The sequence below is a fragment of the Oncorhynchus gorbuscha genome, linkage group LG02 (genome assembly GCF_021184085.1).
Source record: "Oncorhynchus gorbuscha isolate QuinsamMale2020 ecotype Even-year linkage group LG02, OgorEven_v1.0, whole genome shotgun sequence".
NCBI classification, from domain to species: domain Eukaryota; kingdom Metazoa; phylum Chordata; class Actinopteri; order Salmoniformes; family Salmonidae; genus Oncorhynchus; species Oncorhynchus gorbuscha.
Window position 1 is genome coordinate 50,795,918 of NC_060174.1, and position 25,881 is coordinate 50,821,798.

The 25,881-nt window shown below is 43.7% G+C and overlaps 1 protein-coding gene across 1 annotated transcript in view; it reads right to left on the reverse strand.

The window, feature by feature from the left end:
* The window catches only part of LOC124003963 (hepatocyte growth factor receptor-like), a 71,285-nt gene that overhangs the window by 19,171 nt on the left and 26,233 nt on the right, over positions 1-25,881 (reverse strand). The window contains 9 exon segments of the mRNA XM_046312664.1: positions 1,565-1,783; positions 17,886-17,939; positions 17,941-17,989; positions 19,383-19,547; positions 19,837-19,973; positions 20,257-20,362; positions 20,970-21,130; positions 22,285-22,461; positions 24,283-24,444. Of these exon segments, the coding sequence (XP_046168620.1) occupies positions 1,565-1,783; positions 17,886-17,939; positions 17,941-17,989; positions 19,383-19,547; positions 19,837-19,973; positions 20,257-20,362; positions 20,970-21,130; positions 22,285-22,461; positions 24,283-24,444 (1,230 nt within the window).

Sequence of the window (25,881 nt, forward strand, 5' to 3'; positions counted from 1 at the left end):
AAAATAGCCTTTGTCCTCGTGGGGATGTGGGAAATGTCCCCACGAGGGAAAAGGTCCTTGTTTCACAACCCCACAACCCCCCTGCATACGCACACATGGACACTGAGACAATAACAAACTCTAATATCAACAGTATTTTCACATGTACAGAGCATATTGCATAATATGTACAATCTCTCATCTGAACACGTGTCATCTCATGTCTGTACTCTGAGGTTGTGTGTAACATTTAATGTGTGTTTACGAGTCATTGAAAGCAACATATCCCATAGAGAGAATAACTATACAATTTCTGCCAGGCATTAAACAGTCTATCCAAACAAACAGAGTGTGTGGCGCTAATCTGGGCTAAGATGCTTGTTACCCTCCCATGGAACGATCTGTAGAGATAAGAGCTCTACACCAGCCAAGACTAATAACATTATCAGTAGCCTTTACTGATTGGCGGACATTTTGGGGCAAAGATATCAGATGGCCCCAAATGTACTCTATAACAGTGCAACCCAGGGCCTTGGGTGTCCCTGGGGTAATGGGGGCTCATGGGAGCTCATCTGGGACCTAGATGGGGGTTGGGAGGTTACTGAGAGGGAAAGGAGGGGCAGGGGCTGGATTAAGCCATGGGGCCAAGGTCATGCCTGGGAAAAAAGCCGACCCAGGATCCTGTGAGACCTGTTCCACACAGCTGTCACTAACCATCGGGGCCGCCTCAGTAAAAGAAAGAAAGCTATAATTGTTTTCATTGTAAAAAAACAACAACAACGTTTTCTACCCAGAAAAATTAGGTTGCCCATTTGAAACACGCCATTAATATGTCAAGGGCTTTGACCTCAGGAACCTGAGACAATGCAGTGAGATGGAGAGAATACACAGAGGAGAGGGATCGGAGGAGTGAGTGAGGGAAATGTAGGGGGTGAGCGATGGGAAACGGGACTCTTTTTTTCCTGTTTTCTTTCAGTATACAAACCCCTCGCCCCCAGTATTGTTTCCTTCCCACCTCAGACGGGCGAGGGTGAGTCAGTGGAAGGGTGTCGAGGAGGGCAAAGTACAACAAGCTACAATCAGGGCTCAATTCCATTTCAATTCAGGAGATCAACTGAAACTTTCGTCCAGAAGAGAAACTGTAAGCGCCATTTGTTTTAAAATAGGAATTCTCCCATTTTAATTCATTTCCTGAATGGATGCATTGGTAGTTGCACTGACCCCAGCTTTCATCATTATCATCATGGCAGGGCTTTACAGTGTGACTCTTTCGCTTGCATATCCTCCTTCATATTCTTCTGTGCTTTATTATCTCAAATATTCATCATTTGTTGCTCTCACATTTCTTTGTGTGCAGTCCACTGTACATTTGTCAACTTAGGCAAACACGTGTTCCTTGTCAAAAAGGTAAGCATAGAGCCCTGCATGGAGAGGTGGTGGTGGGGTAAGGGACAAGGGGGGAATGTGGATGTGGGAGAAAGGACCTCAACATTAATATTGTCAATTCCCCTTAAACTCAGACGATTCAGGAGATCAATAGAAACTCAACTAGGGAACAAAAAGGTGCCGGTCTGACACGTCTCACCTTAATCTCCAGGATGCTCTTGTTGCCTTTGGATGTGACGGTGGGTCTCTGGAAGTCCTCGAAGCGAGGGTCCTCTACATACAGCAGGTCAAACTGGGGCGCGGTGAAACCATCCAGGACGAACGCCACCTTGGTGACCACAGGAGGCTGCAGGCCCAGGTCCTTCAGGGAGGGAGTGGTACACAGGATGGTCAGCCTGTCCTCACCCTGCGTACAGCTCTGGAGAGAGATCGCACACGTGGCGTAAATAACACACACACACACACAATACATTGTCCTTTACTGCATTAACAATAGCAGTTACAACGTGCACACACATGTACGTACAGTATGTACACATGCACGCACACACCGCAATTGTGCTTTAAGGAGAAACACTCCTTACAAATTCCTCCAGCATTTCCCTTGTTCCCCTGTCACATAACAAGGACACATACTAATCCGTCAGATGACAGATGCTTTCATCCCAGGGCTAATTACACGCTTTCTAATTGTACACACTTATCTATTTATTTCTCCATACAGCTTCAGTGGGGTTTAAGTGCCTTGCTCCGGGCACAACAGCAGTGTGTGTACACCACCCTGGATTCAAACTGAAAAGCCTCCCATCACTAGCGCTTTACCATAAGTGCTATTGAGCTAGACACCGACTTGAGAAACACATAAGAGAAAGCATTATATGAGTCACATTTCACCTTTTATTTTTGAAATGTATTATTTTAACAACAAAAAATATATATATATACATCCAGCACCCGCTCAGAGACAATGAATGTGCACATGTAATCGTTTCCTGAAACATTCCCTTCCATACAGATGATTAGTTCCAGATTCCAGCAGGTCATAATAAAGCCAAAGTAATGACAGACCATCAGATACTGTATAGAATCCAAACCAGCATCTGCTGCTATACCAGTGCCTGACACTATTATTTAGACTGTTTCAAATGTAAGAGTCTATCCAGTAAGATATACCGGCGTGCTGAGTGGAACAAACTATACTTTGATTTTTAAAAGAATGTCAAAAGCTGGCTGATGACTGAACCATATAACCATTTTCCAAGTCTGAATCTCCACTTAACAAAAATATAAAATGCAACATGAGACAATTTCAATGATTTTACTGAGTTACAATTCAGATTAGGAAATTAGTCAATTGAAATAAATAAATTAGGCCCTAATCTAAGGAATTCACATGTCTGGTTAGGGGTGCACTCATGGGTGGGCCTGAGAGGGCATAGGTCCACCCACTTGGGAGCCAGGTCCAGCCACTGGGGAGCTAGGCCCAGCCATTCAGAATGAGTTTTCCCCCCACAAAAGAGCTTTAAGGTACACAGAAATACTCCTCAGTTTCATCAGCTGTCCAGGTGGCTGGTCTTAGATTAGATCATGTGGTCTGCGGTTGTGAGGCCAGTTGGACATACAGACAAATTCTCTAAAACAAATTTGGAGGGGGCATATGGTAGAGAAAATAACATGACATTTTCTGCCAACAGCTGTGGTGGACATTCCTGCAGTCAGCATGCCAATAGCACACTCCATCAAATCTTGAGCATTGTGTTGTATGACAAAACTGCACATTTTAGAGGGGCCTTTTATTGTCCCCAGCACAAGGTGCACCTGTGTAATGATCATGCTGTTTAATCAGCTTCTTGATATGCCACACCCGTCAGGTGGATGGATTATCTTGGCAAAGGAGAAATACTCACTAATAGGGATATATAAACAAATTTGTGCACAACATTTGAGAGAAATAAGCTTTTTGTGCTTATGGAACGTTTCTGGGATTTTTTATTTCAGCTCATGAAACATGGGACCAACACTTTACATTGTTTTTGTTCAGTATATATGTCCCTGGGACTGAAAACTTGCCTCTGCAACTGGATCCTGGACTTCTTGACGGGATGCCACCAGGTGGTGAGGGTAGGCAACAACATATCCTCCACACTGACCTTCAACCCAGGGGCCCCTCAGGGGTGTGTGCTTAGTCCCCTCCTGTACTCCCTGTTCACCCACGACTGCATGGCTGCGCATGTCTCCAACACCATCATTAAGTTTGCAGACGACACAACAGTGGTAGGCCTGATCACCTACGATGATGAGACAGCCTATAGGGAGGAGGTCAGTGATCTGGCAGTGTGGTGGCAGGACAACAACATCTCCCTCAACGTCAGTAAGACAAAGGAGCTGATCGTTGACTACGGGAAACGGAGGGCCGAGCATGCCCCCATTCACATCAACAGGGCTGTAGTAGAGTGGGTTGAGAGCTTCAAGTTCCTCGGTGTCCACATTACCAAGGAACAATCATGGTCCAAACACACCAACACAGTTTGTGAAGGGGGCTTGACAGCGACTCTTCCCCCTCAGGTGGCTGAAAAGATTTGGTACGAGCTCTCAGATCCTCAAAAAGTTTTACGGCTGCACCATCAGGAGCATCTTGACTGGCTTGGTACCACTTGGCATCCGACCACAAGGCGCTACAGAGGGTAGTGCGTACGACACAGCACATCACTGGAGCCAAGCTCACTGCCATCCAGGACCTCTATTACAGGTGGTGTCAGAGGAAGGAAAAAAATGGTCAAATACTCCAACCCCCCAAGCCAAAGACGATTCTCTTTGCTACTGCATGGCAAGTGGTATCAATGCACTAAATCTGGAACCAACAGGACCCTGAACAGCTTCTACCCCCAAGTCACAAGATTTCTAAACAAGACTGCTAAATATATAATCAACTGGCTACCTGGACTACCTGCATTGACCCTTTTTTACACTAACTCTCTTGCATTGACTCTATGCAAACACACAGGACTCTAAACACACAGCCACACACACACAGCCACACACACACAGCCACACACACACAGCCACACACACACAGCCACACACACACAGCCACACACACACACACACGCACAGCCACACACACACGCACACACACACACACACTGCTGCTACTGTCTATTATCTATCCTGTTGCCTAGTCACTTTTTACCTATACCTATATGTATAGTACATAGCTACCTCAATGACCTCGTACCCCAGCATATCGACTCGGTACTGGTACTCCCTGTATATAGCCATGTTATTTTCTACTCCCTATATACTGTATATGGCCATGTTCTTTTCTACTACCTAAATACAGTATATAGCCATGTCATTTTCTACTCCCTATATACTGTACATAGCCTATAGTACATAGCCATTTTATTTGTTACTCACTGTGTATTTATTCCTTGAGTCACTATTTAGATAAGATAAATATATATATAATAATTATGTTTAACTCTTCATTGTTGGAAATTGTAAGCATTTCACTGTTAGTCTACAACTGTTGTCTACGAATCATGTGACAAATAAGATTTGATTTGATTTGATTTTGTCCTTGACTTTATTGTGTTATCCCTGACAAGTGTTGAAAATGTTACAACCTGGAAATACAATTTATTTTTGGGGGTTTGTATCATTTGATTTTCACAACATGCCTACCACAATATTTTTTTTTATTGTGAAACAAGAAATAAGACCAAAAAAATGTCAACTTAAGCATGCATATCTATTCATCTCCCCAAAGTCAATACTTTGTACAGCCACCTTTTGCAGCAATTACAGCTGCAAGTCTCTTGGGGTATGTCTCTATAAGCTTGGCACATATAGCTACTGGATTTTTGGGCAAAACTGCTCCAGCTCCTTCAGTTGGATGGGTTCTGCTGGTGTACAGCAATCTTTAAGTCACACCAAAGATTCTCAAGTGGATTGAGGCCTGGGCTTTGACTAGGCCAAACCACTCGAGTGTTGCTTTAGCAGAATGCTTATTGCCATTGTCCTGCTGGAACGTGAACCTCCGTCCCATTCTCAAATCTCTTGAAGAATGAAAAAGGTTTCCCTCGAAAATGTCAGTGTATTAAGCACCATCCATCATTCCTTCAATTCTGATCAGTTTCCCAGTCCCTGCCAATGAAAAACATCCCCACAGCATGATGCTGCCACCACCATGCTTCACTGTGGGGATGATGTTCTCGGGGTGATGAGAGTTGTTACATTTGCGCAAGACATAGTGTTTTCCTTTATGGCCAAAAATCGAAATTATAGTCTCATCTGATCAGAGTACCTACTTCCATATGTTTGGGGAGTCTCGCGCATGCCTTTTGGCGAATACCAAACGTGTTTGCTTATTTTTTTCTTTAAGCAATGGCTTTTTTCTGGCCACTCTTCCATAAAGCCCAGCTCTGTGGAGTGTACGGCTTAAAGTGGTCCTATGGACAGATACTCCAATCTCCGCTGTGGAGCTTTGCAGCTCCTTCAGGGTTATCTTTGGTCTCTTTGTTGACTCTCTTATTAACGCCCTCCTTGCCTGGTCCATGAGTTTTGGTGGGTGGCCCTATCTTGGCAGGTTTGTTGTGGTGCCATATTCTTTCCATTTTTTAATAATGATGTAATGGTGTTCCGTGGGATGTTCAAAGTTTCGTATATTTTTTTATAACCCAACCCTGATCTGTACTTCTCCACAACTTTGTCCCTGACCTGTTTGGAGAGCTCCTTGGTCTTCATGGCGCTGCTTGCTTGGTGGTGCCCCTTCGCCTAGTGGTGTTGCAGACTCTGGGGCCTTTCAGAACACGTGTATATATACTGACATCATGTGACAGTTTCTGTGACACTTAGATGGCACACAGGTGGACTTCATTGAACTAATTATGTGACTTTTGAAGGTAATTAGTTGCACCAGATCTTATTTAGGGGCTTCAGAGAAAAGGGGGTGAATATATTTGCACGCGCCACTTTTCTCTTTTTACATTTGTTTGAATTATTTGAAACAAGATATTTTTTGCATTTCACTTCACCAATTTGGACTATTTTGTGTATGTCCATTATGTGAAATCCAAAATAAAAATCTATTTAAATTACAGGTTGTAATGCAAGAAAATAGGAAAAATGCCAAGGGGGATGAATACTTTCGCAAGGCACTGTATCCAACCCAGTGGGGTACAAAGGGTGGTAGAGTGACAGTTTTACACTATTCCATACTGAGAGATTACATTTTCGTCCACCCTACTCATGATAGTTCAACCAGTCTGTGAAGGCAGGGTCAGATGCAACACCTGTAACCTTTCCCTCTGTAATTTCTCCATTTGTTTGTTATACAATATTGGATTTCATGGCACGTTCCTTTCACATGTTGAGCTTACATTTCACACGTGAAACTATAATTTTCACATGTATACATTTTGCGTTGACACCACCTTTTCACATGTGAGGAGAACGACATGTTTTCACCTCACATGTGAATTGCATTGTCACGTGTGCAATTTGCAGTTTCACGTGTTAAAAATGTGAAAATCACATTTGCCATTTCACATTTAAGAAAACTCCACGTGAAAATCTCATTTAAACATGTCGAATTGCAAGTTTAACATGTGAAAAACAATCACGTGAAAAGTAAATTAGCAGTTTAACTGTAAAACATTTAACTTTCACATTGTGGAATTTCAGATTCAAATGTGGGGTTGAAATAATGTTAATGGATTACGTTCAAAGGGTGACATACTGTAGTTCTGCAATCCTTAGTTGCTACATCCATTTTTGGACTTGTAAATGAATGATATGTGTTTATTATTGAAGAATGTAACGTATAAATGTCTCATGAGCTTCATTCAACTGTCGTACCCCATCAGAACCCCAAATATAATCTTGTTTTACCCCAATGTTTGTAAAGAAAGTAAATAGGAACAACCACTAAACACATGGTTAAAATTATCATTTTGATATCATGGATGGTCAGTCCTTGCATCCAGCGTTGTCTATAGATTTGAGAGGGGTTTGCATTTCTCCAGCCCCATCCCCATCCCTCAGCTCTTTACTGAAACTGTGGCAGGGAATAATGGTGTAAGAGAGTAATAGTGTTTTATTATGTGATGTAATCCTCTAGTGAGTGAGGTACTTTTGTGCCATAATTATCAAGAAAAACATCTGACGTCGAGAACAAAATTGTTAGTATGGCAAACAAAAAGACTAATAATGATATTGAAAGCCAAACATAACCCCAAAAGTATTGATTGCAAAACCAAATATTGCAAGGAAATCATTTCAAAATGTTTTTTTGTGAAACATTTCTGATAAATAAAACGCCTCCCTCTTTCCTGCAGTTTTCCCTATCTTCGGTTATGTTCGCCTGGCCTTTGCTTTCGCTGCCTTTTTGGAACATTTATTCAAGCAGCATACTGTAGCACCCTGCATCCCACTGCTAGTTTGCCTCTGAAGCCTCTGAAGCTAAGCAGGGATGGGATGGGAGACCAGACGAAGATGAAAAATAAACATGTTAAAAATAAACAGGTCCGAAAACCAGATGTGTTTCTTCTCACATGTTATTTTGTAAGGGTACCACTACCCTAGATACATTCACTTCTCTGCTAATGCATCCTCCATCTTTTCTAGTCTGACATAATGGTAAACAGAGAGAAAAGAAGGGCCTGCGTTCTAGTAAGAGTGAAACAAAGGCCCTCATCCAGAACAGAAGAATAAAGGTAAAGTCCCAAATGACACCCTATTCCCTATCTACTGTAGTGCACTACATTTGACCACGGGCCATAGTGCACTATATAGGTGTAACAGTTCTGCCTTCCCTCCCTCTCCTCGCCCCTATCTGGGCTCGAACCAGGGACCCTCTGCACACCTTGACAACAGTCACCCTCAAAGCACTGTCACCTATCGCTCCACAAAAGCCACGGAAACAACTACTTCAAGGTCTCAGAGCAAGTGAAGTCATCAATCAAAGCGCTATTAGTGTGCACCCGGCTTACCATTTCACACCGGTTACATAGGGAATAGGGTGCCATTTGGGACACAGTCTAAGAGCTAAAGTGGTGGAAGTTAGTTCAGGTATTTCAATTGTTTTTACATTTAACAAGGCAAGTCACTTAAGAACAAATTCTTATTTACAATGACGGCCTACCGGGGAACAGTGGGTTAACTGCCTTGTTCAGGGGCAGAACGACAGATTTTTACCTTGTCAGCTCGGGGATTCAATCCAGCAACCTTTTGATTACTGGCCCAACACTCTAACCACTTGCCTACCTGCCGTCCCTGTATCCTCTGACATCTCTTCTGTCCTCTCCTCTTTCCCCTCTCGGCATCGACATGGCACTTCTGTCCTCTCCTCTTTCCCCTCTCGGCATCGACATGGCACTTCGGTCCTCTAGCACAACTAGCGTGGAGAAAAACTGGCCCAGATGTCTGATATGGTTGTCATTTCCGGCTCTTCACGTCTAACTGGAGATTTGGGAAGTGGTGCGGACGAGTTCTAGAAGTGTTTCTTCATGTGATAATGGTGTCGCAGGGAGTTTTTGTCAGTCAGTCAACATGCTTCCTATATATATAGCAATCTGGTGTTCCTTATGGAACTTTTTGTGTGTTTTCAACAAAGGCCTCCTGAAAGTGCACCGGCAGCAGACACTTCGAAGCCTCCTGGTGCACACACAGCTGTGGCATGGACAAAAAAAACAGTTTAACTCTGCCCAGAGTTGACAGCCAAGTGTAAATGTCTGTCGCGTGGTTAGGGGCCATTGATACTGTATATGTATCTAGTTGGCCACTAAAGCAAACACGTCCTTGAGTAAAGATATCCTACACAGACAGACATCAAGCCCAAAGTACCCATGGCCCCAAAAATGGCCCCAAACATATGTTTCTAGTGGCCTTTCAGCACCACAGTCACATGTCCTTTCTGCTAAAACATTTCATTAGGTGGCATGTTTTTACATATCACGGCAGGAGTGGAATACATATCAATCAATCAATCAATCAAATGTATTCATAAAGCCCATTTTACATCGGCAGTTTCAAGTGGTATTAGTTGTATGTACCGGGGTACACATGGAATACATGGTACAGTTGTCACAACGTGCATTTACAGTAACCTGGTCTTGACCCCGAAGGGCAAGCCGGAGCAGAGGCAGACGCACAGTGGCCAGACTATTCCGGAACATGGAAGTGTTTTAATAAACCTTTCAATGACTCGTTAGTGATTGAACTCCAATTCCCATGAGCATCATTGTTGCTAATCACAGTAGCCATGGGTGGAATAGCAGGGCTGGTTTTAAGTGTTACAGAAGCTTCCTGTTAGCAGTTCAGTTCCCCTGGACAGACTTCCAAACTCTTGTCAGTGTTGAGCAATAACGCAGATGGAGTGCAAACACACACACCCTCTGGCCCTGCAAGCCCTCGTTCACACACACACACACACACACACACACACACACACACACACACACACACACACACACACACACACACACACACACACACACACACACACACACACACACACACACACACACACACACACACACACACACACACACACACACACACACACACCCAGCAGGCCTTGTTTACACACACACGCTAGCATGCACACACACACAAATGCATGTACGCATGCAGTCACGCACACACAGGCACACACATGGGCCCTGTTCACTCACACACAACCTGCACTTGATGATCGAACAAAAGCAAGCAATCACAATTGAGTCTGGCGTGTGTGTGTGTGTGTGTGTGTGTGTGTGTGTGTGTGTGTGTGTGTGTGTGTGTGTGTGTGTGTGTGTGTGTGTGTGTGTGTGTGTGTGTGTGTGTGTGTGTGTGTGTGTGTGTGTGTGTGTGTGTGTGTGTGTGTGTGCTCCTCGACAGGGAGCAACTAAAGGGGTCTAGAAGGTAAAATGGTCCCCTGGAGAGTTTAGACAAATATCCTGTGAATTAGGGGAAACCTCAGTCAACCACTACTCATTATATGGCAATGATTCATTGTTTCATAAATGTCTCCTCTCGCTTGTGTTGGTAGACTGATCTGAATGACTGTGGGTTGGGGGGGAACAACTGTGAATACAATTACTTGTTAGTTGATATTGTAGCAGCAGAGGTGGGTAGTTAGCTCTATTATCACTGAACTGGCAACCCTGTACTCCCAAGATGGAGACAGCAACCATAGTGCAATTGTACAATTGCAAACTCTCTGGAACGTGTTCAGTATCCTGACCAAGGGCTAACAATGCCAAACAAAGCGATCTTATAACGTACTAAGTGTTACCCAGGAGCTAAGGACTCAAGCTGTACATACATAGTTAGTTAAGATCGAAAGATAACACCGACAAGTGTAGCCGTATTGGGTCACAAAAATATCTTTAACTAGCCAGGTGGAAACAGAAGGCCTCATACAAGCCCCTCTCAGGCATCCCCTCAAGCTGGGCTTTGGCCATACTGCTGAAAGGGTAAGAGATGGGAAAGGCAGACCAGACCGGGTCTTCAGTTGACATGGAGCACCCCCATGTATAAATTCCTCCAACATGTGTCTGGCCGGTTAATGGAACGGTAACACTTTCTATGAGGCACACACACACAACGCCGTAGTGTATTTACAATGATATGATACACATATAGTGCATTATAACACAGGGGATGGGAAAGGCAGACCTGGGCTGTGTTGACATGGAACTTTATGATTCCTTACCAACCAACCGGTGTCTGGCTAGTCTAGTGGATCCTCTAGTAAAGCGAACCCTGTCCAACCGCAAACGCCACTTCCCCATCTTCCTCTCCACACCAACCCCTTGGCAATCTCACTCTGCTCCCTGGTCCCCTTTACTGGATGTGAATGGGCCCTGGACGTAGTAATGTGAAAATTCACACTAACTCAGATCTATTGCTCCATCTCTCTTCTTTTTTTTTTCTCGGCTCCTTTGGCTTTCTGACCATGCCAGCTTTTCCCTGCAGATCGTAAAAGAAAGAAGAAAAAAACATTCCTTTCATGTTTGTGGGAAAGCTGAGATTACTTGAGCCTCGGCTTTACTCCAGATCTGAGAAACAGATATCAAGTCGATGCTTGGACATTTTTTTTTCTTTCTTCTCTGTCTCCTTTCTCTCATGCTGTTGTCAGAGGCCCCAAATCTCATTGTCGGTCCATGGAAGAGTTGTTTTTCTTCCCTTCTAGACCTTGCTGGTATGAAATCTATGGAAGGAGGATCACGAGTGTGTGTGTTTGTACTCTACGTGCCAGCAAGTGTGTGGCTGTGCATGTGTGCATGTCAGCATGCGTACTGTATGTGTACAGTATGCTGCATATGCGGAGTATATTATGGACTCCTATTTCAACCGCAGTCCTACTATATTTTTACGGGCTGACAGTCAGCTAGGGGTCTGTGCAGACAGGCTACCCAAAGTCAGGAGATGAAATTGTACACGGATCAAAGTTTTATTTTCTTCTTTCCCTTTTCTCTACTGAACAAACACAGAGCTGCTGTGGTGGTGGATGATGACAAGCCCGTTCAAATTACTGCTCAGGCATTCATATATCCAGGGGTGTTCTCTTTGGAAACAGTGATCTCTTCTCTCTCGCTATCTCCCTCTCTTCTCCGGCGACCCCGTGTTGTGGGTCAAAATAATACTGTGTCTCATGCCGTCTCTTCCTAGAGAAGGCCTCATCTCATCCTGGTTACTGTAAAGAATTTAAGAGGCAACAGCTGGAGCATTAGGGGACTAGAGCATTATCCCCGATACTAAATCATTAGAAATGATACCCCGTGTTGTTAAACACAGTACACGTCCCTGTCTTGTCTTGCCTGGTGCACTGTCATCCAGTCAGTCTTCTCTGGGGGTTTAGGTATTAGATTAGTGGTTGGGAATGGAAAGGAAATTTTGAAAAGGGATTGATTGTTTGAAAAGGGACAAACTCAGTGCATGCGTTGAGTCACGCTTATTTGATCCATAGTTGGACCAAGATTGATCCCATTTCTATTCAAGTCTATTGAGAAATTCTAAGCACAATAAATTCCACGGAACATTTTCAAAGTCTCCAAATCGAAACTTTCAAATCATAAATGTACAACAACAATGTTATTGGTAGTTGAATTGATACTGATATATTATGAGGACACCTTCTACCTGTGTCCTTTTTCCTTCCTCATCCCTCCCTCCCTCCTCTCCTGTTGTCTCTTCTGACCCTAGCCCTCCCTGAGGCTCTGTAGAGCACCAACCTCATCACAGGTCACACCAGGAGGGGGTCAGTGAAAGGGAAACTGAAAGGCGAGCTGGTGTGTGTGTGTGTGTGCGTGCTAGCGTGCGCTTGATGTCAGGGGATGGGGGTTGGTTGTAGCTTAGCTGATACAGATACAGTGGTCTGGTATAGAGGGGGTTGAGAGGGATAGAGAGGGATTTTGTTTGGTTGAGATTTGAGATAAAGTGTTAGAGCAGTGTATGTGTGTGTTTTGCTTGAGTGTGCGTTTCTCCTAAGAGAGTCATGACTAAACCTGTGTGCCTTGCTATCAAGGTTGAAAGATAACACCATAACAAAGCACTACCTGTCCACATAACATCAGAGGCCACTTGTGTGTAAAACGTATTTGTTGTGGTTCATAGAGATGGCAAGATGGCGCCAATAAAGATGGAAGCTTCACTTCAAGTCCTTAGGAAACTATGCAGTATTTTGTTTTTTTAATGTATTATTTCTTACATTGTTAGCCCAGAAAACCTTAAGTGTTCTTACATACAGCCGAGAAGAACTATTGGATATCAGAGAGACATCAACTTACCAGCACAACCAGCCCTACGACCAGGAATACGACTTTCCGAAAGCGGATCCTTTGTCTGCACGTCCCAGGGCATTTGAACTGATTCCAGACGGCGACTCAAAACAACACCGTCGGAGGAGAGGGTGCCGGAGCGGTCTTCTAGGCTTCGGATGCTCGCACACCACCCACCGCTTCTGAGTATATTACTTGCTAATGTCCAGTCCCTAGCTAACAAAGTCAACAAAATTAAGGCCAGAGTTGCTTTCCAAAGAGATATCCGGGAGAGTGTAACATACTCTGTTTCACAGAAACATGGCTAGCTGGGAACATGCTGTCGGAATCCGTACAACCAACGGGATTTTCAGTGCATCGCGCAGACAGGAACAAACATGTCTCTGTTAAGAAGATGGGAGGGTGTGTATGTTTCAAGATTAACGATTCATGGTGTAATTGTAACAACATACAAGAACTCAAGTCTTTTGTTCACCTGACCTAGAATTCCTCACAATCAAATGCCGACCGTATTATCTCCCAAGGTGAACTCTCCTCGGTTATTGTCACAGCCATGTGTATCCCCCCGCGCAAGCGGATACCAAGATGGCCATCAAGGCTGTCTTGGTATCTTTATGCACACTGGAAACCATATATCCTGAGGCTGCATTTATTGTAGCAAGGGATTTTAACTAAGCTAATCTGAGAACAAGGCTACCTCAATTTTATCAGCATATCGATTGCAGTACACAAGCGAGTAACACACTTGACCACTGCTACTCTAACTTCCACAATGCATACAAGGCCCTCCCCCCCACCCTCCTTTTGGCAAATCTGACCATGACTCCATCTTGTTGCTCCCCTCCTATAGGCAGAAACTAAAACAGAAAGCGCCGGTGCTTAGGTCTATCCAACGCTGGTCTGACCAATCGGATTCCACGCTTTAAGATTGCTTCGATCAAGTGGACTGGGATACTGTATGTTCCGGGTAGCCTCAGACAATAACATTGACATATACGCGGTGAGCAAGTTTATAAGGAAGTGTATAGGAGATGTTGTACCTACTGTGACTATTAAAACCTTCCCTAAACAGAAACCGTGGATTGATGGCAGCATTCACGCAAAACTGAAAGAACGTACCACCGCATTTAATCATGGCAAGGCAACTGGAAACATGACCAAATACAAACAGTGTAGTTATTCCCTCCATAAGGCAATCAAACAAGCAAAGTATCAGTGTAGAGACAAACTGGAATCGCAAATCAACGGCTCAAACAAGAGACGAATGTGGCAGGGTCTACAGACAATCACAGATTCCAAAAAGAAAACCAGCCCCATCGCGAACATTGACGCCTTGCTCCCAGACAAATTAAACAACTTCTTTGCATGCTTTGGGGACAATAAAGTGCCACCAACACAGCCCGCTACCAAAGACTGTGGGCTCTCCTTCTCCATGGCTGACGTGAGTAAGAGCATGCGCAGACCAGCTGGCTGGTGTGTTTACAGACATATTCACATATTCAATCAATTCCTATTCCAGTCTGCTGTCCCCACATGCTTCAAGATGGCCACCATTGTTCCTATTCCCAGGAAAGCTAAGGTAACTGAACAAAATGACAATTGCCCTGTAGCACTCACTTCTGTCATCATGAAGTGCTTTGAGAGACTAGTCCAGGATCATAACCTCCACCCTACCTGTTATCCTAGACCCACTTAAATGTGCTTACAACCCCAATAGGTCCACAGATGATGCAATCGCCATCACACTGCCCTATTCCACCTGGACAAGAGGAATACCTATGTAAGAATGTTGTTCATTGACTACAGCTCAGTATTCAACACCATAGTACCCTCCAAACTCATCATTAAGCTTGAGACCCTGGGTCTTGACCCCACCCTGTGCAACTGGGTCCTGGACTTCCTGACTTATCACCAAAACCCTCACAAATTTTTACAGGTGCACAATTGAGAGCATTCTGTCGGGCTGTATCACCGCCTGGTACGGCAACTGTACCATCCACAACCGCAGGGCTCTCCAGAGGGTGGTACGGTCTGCACAACGCATCATTGGGGGCAAACTACCTGCCCTCTATATATTTTATACTTATATATTCTCATCCCATTTCTTTACTAGAATGTGTCTGTTTTAGGTTTTGTTGTGGAATTGTTAGATACTGTATTACCTGTTACATTCTGCTGCACTGTCGTATAAGAATATCTCTACACTTGCAATAACATCTGCTAACCATGTGTATGTGACCAATGACATCTGTGTATGTGACAAATATCATCTGCTAACCATGTGTATGTGACCAATAACATCTGCTAACCATGTGTATGTGATCAATCTGCTAACCATGTGTATGTGACCAATGACATCTGTGTATGTGACAAATATCATCTGCTAACCATGTGTATGTGACCAATAACATCTGCTAACCATGTGTATGTGACCAATGACATCTGTGTATGTGACAAATATCATCTGCTAACCATGTGTATGTGACCAATAACATCTGCTAACCATGTGTATGTGACCAATCTGCTAACCATGTGTATTGGCCCAATAACATCTGCCAACCATGTGTATTGGACCAATAACATCTGCTAACCATGTATATGTGACCAATAACATCTGCTAACCATGTGTATGTGACCAATAACATCTGCTAACCATGTGTATGTGACCAATCTGCTAACCATGTGTATTGGCCCAATAACATCTGCCAACCATGTGTATTGGACCAATAACATCTGCTAACCATGTGTATGTGACCAATAACATCTGCTAACCATGTGTATGTGACCAATAACATCTGCTAACCATGTGTATGTGACCAATCTGCTAACCATGTGTATTGGACCAATAACATCTGCTAACCATGTGTATTGGACCAATAACATCTGCTAACCATGTGTATTGGCCCAATAACATCTGCTAACCATGTGTATTGGCCCAATAACATCTGCTAACCATGTGTATTGGACCAATAACATCTGCTAACCATGTGTATGTGACCAATAACATCTGCTAACCATGTGTATTGGACCAATAACATCTGCTAACCATGTGTATGTGACCAATAACATCTGCTAACCATGTGTATGTGACCAATAACATCTGCTAACCATGTGTATTGGCCCAATAACATCTGCTAACCATGTGTATTGGACCAATAACATCTGCTAACCATGTGTATGTGACCAATAACATCTGCTAACCATGTGTATGTGACCAATCTGCTAACCATGTGTATTGGCCCAATAACATCTGCCAACCATGTGTATTGGACCAATAACATCTGCTAACCATGTGTATGTGACCAATAACATCTGCTAACCATGTGTATGTGTAACCACAGTGAGACTATTTCTTTTTGATTTTCCGACCAATCTGCTAACCATGTGTATTGGACCAATAACATCTGCTAACCATGTGTATTGGACCAATAACATCTGCTAACCATGTGTATTGGCCCAATAACATCTGCTAACCATGTGTATTGGCCCAATAACATCTGCTAACCATGTGTATTGGCCCAATAACATCTGCTAACCATGTGTATTGGCCCAATAACATCTGCTAACCATGTGTATTGGACCAATAACATCTGCTAACCATGTGTATGTGACCAATAACATCTGCTAACCATGTGTATTGGACCAATAACATCTGCTAACCATGTGTATGTGACCAATAACATCTGCTAACCATGTGTATGTGACCAATAACATCTGCTAACCATGTGTATTGGCCCAATAACATCTGCTAACCATGTGTATTGGACCAATAACATCTGCTAACCATGTGTATGTGACCAATAACATCTGCTAACCATGTGTATGTGACCAATCTGCTAACCATGTGTATTGGCCCAATAACATCTGCTAACCATGTGTATTGGACCAATAACATCTGCTAACCATGTGTATGTGACCAATAACGTTTGATTTGATTTGGGAACAACATGTCACAACGTGGGCCAAGTCCAAGTCAGCCAACCACCAACCCCCAACACTAAAGGTGGACCAGTCTGTTTCAAGACAGAGGGTAACCTTAAAAAACAACTGCAATGAAACCTACATTTCTATCTAGTTATCAGGGTTCCTTATAAAAGTGGAACACACAGAGAGTCAGGTCAGGGCTTCTCTCGTGCTGTGGTAACTGAGGTAACCTTGATAGTGGCTGAATACATGTGTATCCGCACCGCAGCGTTCTTAGAAGAAGGAGAATCAACACAGATTGAAGAGCTCGAGGCCCACAGCTGTGTCCCAAAGGGCACCCTATTCCCTTTGTAGTGCATAATAAACCATGGTTGTGTCCCGTAGGGTTTTGGTCAAAAGTAGTGCACTATATAGGGATGATGGTGCTATTTGGGATGCGGTGGGGGGAAAGATAATCAACCCAGATTGTGCAGATTGAAGCCAGATAATAAAACAAGTCAGCTACTGTAACATTACTTTGTGACTCAGAGGTGATGACGCTATCTCATATGGAGCGTAGATTTTCCATTTCCCCTCCATCCATTCGTACAAATCTATCTAGCACTGTTTCCCTAATATTTCACCTCTTTTCTCCTCTTTTCAGGGGAGCTTAATGACAATAACAGCCACGCGGTTTGTTTGAAGGGGGGGGGGGGGGGGCTGGAGGTATTTTGTTTTTTTGCACAGGCTGGAAGGCCTACGGTCGGTCGCCTCAACAGACGGACAGACACTCAACGGGAAAGAGGTCTTGCTGAACCTCAATCCTAGTTCAGTAGAGGTTAAGACACTCACCACAGTGAAGACCTTGCCGTCCTGGGCTGTGGGGATGAGCACCATCTGAGGCGGGGGAAGCCGAGTGAAGGTAGAAGCCCTGGGCCACCACAGTGCTTCCTCCGCTATTGGGGACGCAGAGAGAGTAGCCATGAATAAAGACACAGTGTGATCTCCATGGAGAAAATGGCTGTTAGTGATTAGTCACTAGCGTGCCCATTGGCCGTTATCAATAAAACGTCACAATAAGGCGCAGAGTGTTAGATTTGCCCGCTGAAAACATCTAAAAACATTTACGTGCCGTTTTCAAGGGATCGTTCAATAAATGTTAACTGTCCTGCAAAAATCATCACCTCTTGAAGAACATAGTCATAATTACAAATGCATTGTTATTCCATGCAGAACAATTGCGCACATTTAGCTCTATCATCATACAGCAAGTAACTGCATGCTTTCAATGATCATTAAAAATCAATTAATCCTGTAATATTGTCCTTTGTAAGATCTGCCTGTCGAGCAGCCGAAGGGCGTATTTGACGATATAAACTGTAAAGGTTGGCTAAACTTAGACGCAAATAGACCTAATGTACTTTTCTCCCCCAAACAACGTAGGCCTTCCTAGCGAAGTTAGCTAACACGATTCCCTTTTCAACGTTGTTTTCAAGAGGGTTTAATCACGCTTGCTGCTGACAGACATGATAGACTCCATTTATTGACGGACCACGTCAAATTGGCTAGCTTGCTAAAAACAGCTAACAAAGCTAGAAGGCTGTATCCAAATATTGTTTGATTTGCTTGCCATCTATAGAGGTGAAGACAGTAATCCGACTGGCAATGTAACTACGTCATAGAAAGGCCGACGTCTTGCTCTTTCCAAAAGTCGAATCTCTGAGGAAGCTAAATGACACGTGTTGTTTGCTTAGCTAGCTACACGCCAAATCGATAGGCTCCCCTCACCTATCTGAAAATACACGCTCAATCAATGTTTTCTGATCATAAAAAGCATGCAGTTACTTGCTGTACAACTCTGATGATTGATGTGGAATAATCGGAAAAGTGTAGTTCTGACTCTGCTCTTCAAGAGGAGGTGATGATATTCCAACCAAATAGTTAGAACCTTTATTTAACAATCCCTGGAAAACGGCACATAGTTGTCAATGGTTTTAGCGGAGCTGGGGGTCTCCTTGCCCACCAGCAGCCAAATAGATTTTTATTTCATGTGTCCCTCTTCACCCACTTATCCTTTATGACCGTCTCTCTCACTTTCTCTTCTCCTCTATATACCACACACTGCTACTCGTTCCCTCTCCCTGCGACTTCTCTGTTTTCATAAACTCCCCCCTACGATCTCTCATTCCTTCTCGGACACCTGTATCCTATGGAACCTCTTCCTACGGATAATAACAGCTTTATCTCTTTCCCTGGCTGCCTCTGTCGACACCGCCCTATTGCTCCTGCTGCTCTACGGCCTGCCTCCCTCCTTATCAACGGACGAACTAGCAAACTACCATCAAGTACCTGATGAAGGACCGTGTGGGCTGGATGCTGGAGATGAGAGGGTCTTCGTTGTAGGCGAAGAGTACAGGGGCCTCTCGGACCACAGAGTCCACCCTCACATACACCGCCTGGAGGGACGGGGCCGACTGGGGAGGGGTCCTGCACATCAGCACGGTAACTGACACACTGGAGAAAGAGAGAAAATACACGTCGGCATATTAGTGAGAGTACACACACACACACACACACACACACACACACACACACACACACACACACACACACACACACACACACACACACACACACACACACACACACACACACACACACACACACACACACACACACACACACACACACAACACAGTTCCTCACATTTGGAGAATAACCCAAACCTGTTAAATACAGTGTATATCGTCCGCATGTACAGACGCAAGCATTTTTACTCGAAGCAGAAACATTATGCACTCACCTCAGGATCTCACAGGTTGCGTTCCCCACAGTGACCTGTCTGGTGTTGCCACTGTCTAAGAAAGAGCCTCTGATGGTGAGCACGGTGCCTCCTGACTTAGGACCGAATGCAGGGAAGATCTCCCTGATTACTGGGTTCTGTATGAGCGAGACAGGAGGGGAGTCGAAGCCACTTCAAACCCAACAACAACCACAATTACAGTTCATATGGAAATCAGTCAGTTACTGTAAGTAATCAATCTGTCCATCCATCTGACTTACTGTACCTACAGTGTCTATGACAGTGGGCACCAACTGTAGTCGTGGAGAGCTAGAGAGAGAACCAACGCCTGCATTTTTAGCTCTCCGGGACCAGGGTTAATGACTACTGTCTACTGTGTTCATATTGTGATTGTGAGTGGAGATAGCATTCAGTTCTTACCACAAAGGTGAATCCCTGTGTTTGGGACATCTCCTTGCCACTGTGGACCTTCACCACACTACTAGCCAGAGACGAGTTCACAGGAGACGCCGGAACACACACCAACCTACACACACAGAGACGTGTACACACACACACACACACACACAATTCAATAAAACTTGATTTATCCCGCAAGAGAGGCACAAGAACACCAACAACAAACACTGTGTGCTCACTCTTGTTGGGGTAAGCAAGCAGTTAACCTAATTTGATGATGACTTTACTACGCTGCTGAAAAGCACAAAGAGGCCATCTTTTGGGGGGTTCAATCTTCTACACAATGAGTTGACTATAAGAGGGGGGGGGGGGATGTTTGGTAACTTGGGCTTTTGAGTTAAACGCTGCTGTCTGGCATGGCCTCTTGGATTGGAAAGAGTGAAATTCTGTACGCAGCCATTCTCCCACCAATTTAATACTTAGTGAAGTCATGAGCAGAATGCAATGCAATGTGGGAATGCGCCCCGGCACTTGGAGTCTCATTCTATGGCGCCGTTTCTTTAACATTATTCATTCAACTGTTTACCCTCACCCTTATCCCAACGCATGATTAAACAGTACACACACAAACACAACCCCCCCCCCACCCCACCCACTGACTCATCCACAAGGATGCATGCACTACTACCCCCACGCCTACACACACACCCCAATCCCAGTCCGTCCTCCCTCACCTGTTGCTGTTGCTCTCTCGTCTCAGTAGTTTGCAGGGTGCTCCGGCCACGTCCAGGCTGATGAGTGTGTGGTCAAACCTCTCCGTCTTGTTGAAGCCAAAGTTCCTCCCACACACCGTCACCTTGGTGCTCCCTCCCAGGGGGCCGTTGGCTGGGGAGATCTACACAAACACACAATAACAACCCAAAGACAACCTTCAAACATCCTTCAAAACAACCTCCAAACAATCAGATAACAAAGGAAGTGGAAACCCTGTACTTCTAGATCCAGGTGCTGGTTTTAGCAGAGACAACTAGTATCCAAAAACAAGTGTAGAAACCACACACTGGAAATGACAAGCGACCAGACAGACAACCTTTAAACTATCCTTAGACAACCTTTAGACAACAATGGAGGAGTTGCTTACAAGCTCTCCAGTAAAAACATGACTAGCTTGTTCACAGCTAAATCCCACTGTGTCACTGTGTAGTGTATCCAGGTTACTGGTGGGAGCTTTGTTTCCATACTTGCCAAAGGGGTATATGGCATATAGTATACTGAACAATTAGCTACAGGTAACTGCCAAAATAATTTTCAAAAAATGGAGTAAATGAGGGATACAAAGTAAATGAGGGATACAAAGTAAATGAGGGATACAAAGTAAATGAGGGATACAAAGTCAATTGAAAGTAGGTGCTTCCACACAGGTGTGGTTCCTGAGTTAGTTAAGCAATTAACATCCCATAATGCTTAGGGTCATGTCTATAGGGTCATGGCTACCATGGCTATGCCCCACATAGGATGACAATGCGCCCATCCACAGGGTCACGGAATGGTTTGATTAGCATGAAAACCATGTAAACCATATGCCAAGGCTGTCTCAGTCACCAGATCTCAACCAAATTGAACACTTGGAGATTCTGAAGCGGCGCCTCAGACAGCGTTTTCTACTACCATCAACAAAACACCAAATGATGGAATTTATAGTGGAAGAATGGTGTTGCATCCCTCCAATAGAGTTCCAGACACTTGTAGAGTCTCTGCCAATGTGCATTGAAGCTGTTCTGGCTCGTGGTGGCCCAACGCCCTATTAAGACACTTTATGTTGGTGTTTCTTTTATTTTGGCAGTTACCTGTATGGCCTCAGATGACACTAGTCACTAGCAGCTTGTCTTTGTTTATGTAGACACTCTCAGTATGGAGTATTGCAATAAAGATCAAAACAACAACAATAGTCCCAGTGTTTTGGTCAGAGGGAGTGACATAGGGGGTGTTGTGAAATGTTGTGCTTGTGGACAACAAAGCTTTTTTTTAAAAGTGGAACTGGCTAGTTACTGTGGTGATGACGGGAGGGCAGGAGTCCTGGGTCCAGAGGGACGCTGGGTGACACTGGGCTGCCCTGGTGCAGTGGCCGTCACACCAGCCACATCCCATAAAACCTGGCGCCAGCAAGCAGGAACTACACATCCACTGTTGCTCACAGCCAGGACCAATCAGAGGGACCTTGGTGATCTGGGCGTACACACGACAGCCAATCAGAATACAAACTAAACAAAAACAAGTTTGTTTTGTACATAAGAATGCTGTGGGTTTAATTCCTGCATTGATCACATAACTATATGACACTGGATAAAAGCATCTGCTAAGCTAAAATACCATATTTCATTACTATTATAATATTATATAGTTATGCATTACTTCATTGTAAAAACATCATACTGTACAGGAAGTATTCATACCCTTGACTTATTCCACATTTTGTTGTGTTACAGCCTGAATTCAACATTGATTAAGTATTTTTTTCCCTCATCTATCTACACACTATATACCACAGTGACAAAGGGAAAACATGTTTTTTGACAAGTGTTGCAAATCAATACATGTTAGAATCACCTTTGTTAGCGATTACAGCTGTGAGTCTTTCTGGATGTCTCTACGAGCATTGCATACCTGGATTGTACATTATTTATATCTACTAGGCTAACATATGGAATTGTTTTAAGATGGTCTTACCATGGATCATTTAGCTATTTGATGTTGCATTGTAGGACTCCTTTAGGTATCAATTAATATTATTTTTATTTGGCCTTTACAACTATAGCCCATAGAAACACATTGAATAACAAATTCATAAATGGCAAAAAGTCAAATAGTTTTAAAAAATGAAAAAATAGAGAATAAGGTTTTGAAGTGTCTGTCTTATATCTACGAGATAGAAGAAAGCTCAGGAAATATACATTTTATTTGACGAATATTTAACCTCTTATTTTTGGTGGCACAAAACTACATCCAAAACAGAGAACATTGTGTTCGTGAGGGTCTACCCTTTCCACAGTAGGGTCATACTCGTTTCTAGGCTAAACCATACGGAAGCTACAGACATTTTCATAAGAATAAATATTTTCAGAATTTCAAGGCCTAACAAAAACCGCAGATGTGGAAGGCCCGACATAGGCGGATGTCCATGCTACTTATTATGTGACTTGTTAAGCAATGTTTTACTCCTGAACATATTTAGGCTTGTCATAACAAGGCGGTTGATACGTACTAATTCAAGACATTTCAGCTTTTCATTTTTTAAATTAATTTGTAAAAACTTTTTTTTAAAAGAAGAGAATTCCACTTTCATATTATGAGGTATTGTACTCAGGCCAGTGATGAAAAAAATCTAAATGAAATACATTTTTTAATTTCTCTGATCAATGTGGGCATACGGGGAAAACATTTATTTTCAACTGTTGGCTGACCATAAAGAGTACTTATTTTCTATGGTAGAGTGGGTCAGGGTGTGACTGGGGGGTTTTATTATTTCTATGTGGGGTTCTAGGTTTGTTTTTCTATGTTGGTGTTTGTGTATGATTCCCAATTAGAGGCATCTGGTAATCGTTGTCTCTAATTGGGGATCATATTTAAGTAGCTGTTTTTCTCACCTGTGTTTACGGGATATTGTTTTTGAGTTATTGCACGTTAGCACTCTCTGTAGTCGTGGTTTGTTGTTAGTTTATAATTGTTTTTGTCTTTGCTAAGTTTCACTTCTGTAATAAATATGTGGAACTCAACGTACGCTGTGCCTTGGTCCGTTTCTACGAACGAACGTGACAGAACTGTTGTAGGACATTGATTCCAGCAGTCTGTTGGCTCTGGTCAATGTTGAACACTGTGGCTTAGTGCCAAGGGGCTGTTGTTTCCATCAAACCAGCAATGGAAAGAATGTCTGTTATGAATATAAAGAGTGTGTGTGTCGATACAGTGTGCGTGTGTGTGTGTCTTTGTGTGTGTGTGTGTGTGTGTTGTCTTTTGATACTCCCTCTCCTGTGTCTACTGACTACCCACCTTATTTCCTGTCACCAACAAGAGTGAGCCGTCCTGGCTGCGCTGGGGGGAGCCGTCGTGGCGCTGGGGGGACAGGAGAGCCACCTCGGGGGACACGGGGCGCGAGTCACCCAGGCGGAAGTCCACGTGGGGCGTGCTGCGTTTGGAACGGGAGACCACCACCTGGGGAAGACAGAGGCCAGGCCAGCTCAGTAAAACACAGAGTTCAACCATTTATTAATAATTTTAAAAACACCCCTGTCTACCGGAGATGCCACACATACCTCAGTTATTAATAAAGCAATGTAATAATGTAGAAAGGCACTGTGGGGTGTTGTACTTTGGCAGGCTGCCTAAGCGTTTCTTCAGGTTGCGTAAGTCCATACAGTGTAGAATTTCGGGAGAAACTCTTTCAGTGTAAACTTTAACAGCTAAAACCAAATATAAAGTTTGTAGAAAAGATAATGGACCTATATATTTTTGGAGGTCCAACGCAGCAGTTTTTATTTCAATATCAAATCATTTCTGGGTAACACTGAAGTACTGTGATTGTTGTCAGTTAAAATGGTCAAAAATAAACAAACGTAGCTTCTCAGTGAACATTGACAATGACCAAAACAATGAATTTAGCATTATAGGCTTTGTTAATATGTTTGAGCAAAATAACACATAATTAGCCATGGCAAAATACTGGGAATTAGCTTTAAAAGTGGAAAACATTGATCTCAGCTCCATGGGAGAATAAAGAGAATGTGTAGAATTGCAGGAAATTAGCTTTCAAACTGTAAACATTTCTCTCAGCTCCATGGTGAAATGAGTAAAAATGCAGGGAATTGGCCTTAAAATTAAAAAATGTCTCTACACCACCAAGATAACGGCCTCTAAAATGTCATCTGAAATTCAATCAGGCCGCCAGCCCGACCGCGCCCCTTTACCACAGGCCCTACCAAGCCTTTTTGATCCAGAAAAAAACAATTGACATGAACTTGGGCATGGTGATTTCGTAGGACCTTTCAGTGCTGAGTCAATCTTCTGCTGTTTCTACTAATCGGGTGCCGTACAAGACTGAAGGTTACAATAGAATGGAATACGGTAACAAAGAGATAACGCCATGGAATCTGGTGGTGCAGACCAGGTCATCTAGTTGTGAGGGACTATTAACACAGTAACATTGAACGATGTTTCACGTCACATGCAAAGTGTGTGTTTTCTTCCCCCATTGGCATTGTAGGGGCCCGGCGAGCCACTCCCACTACTGTGTGGAGGGTAATAATGCTGCTATATTGAGAGTGAGATGACAGATTGGCAGATTAGAGCTTAACCACCATGGAGGTGGAGGGAGCTACAGTGAGACGGAGGGACAAAAGACATTGCCCGAAGGCAGAAAGAGCAGCAAGAGAGCATCTTGTACCTGGACATGTCGCGAGGTGTTTCAGAAGTCTTATTCACACACGCACACACGTCGACGTAGGTACGCAGTCATACACATACACACATGCCTGTACACACACACACACACACACACACACACACACACACACACACACACACACACACACACACACACACACACACACACACACACACACACACACACACACACACACACACACACACACA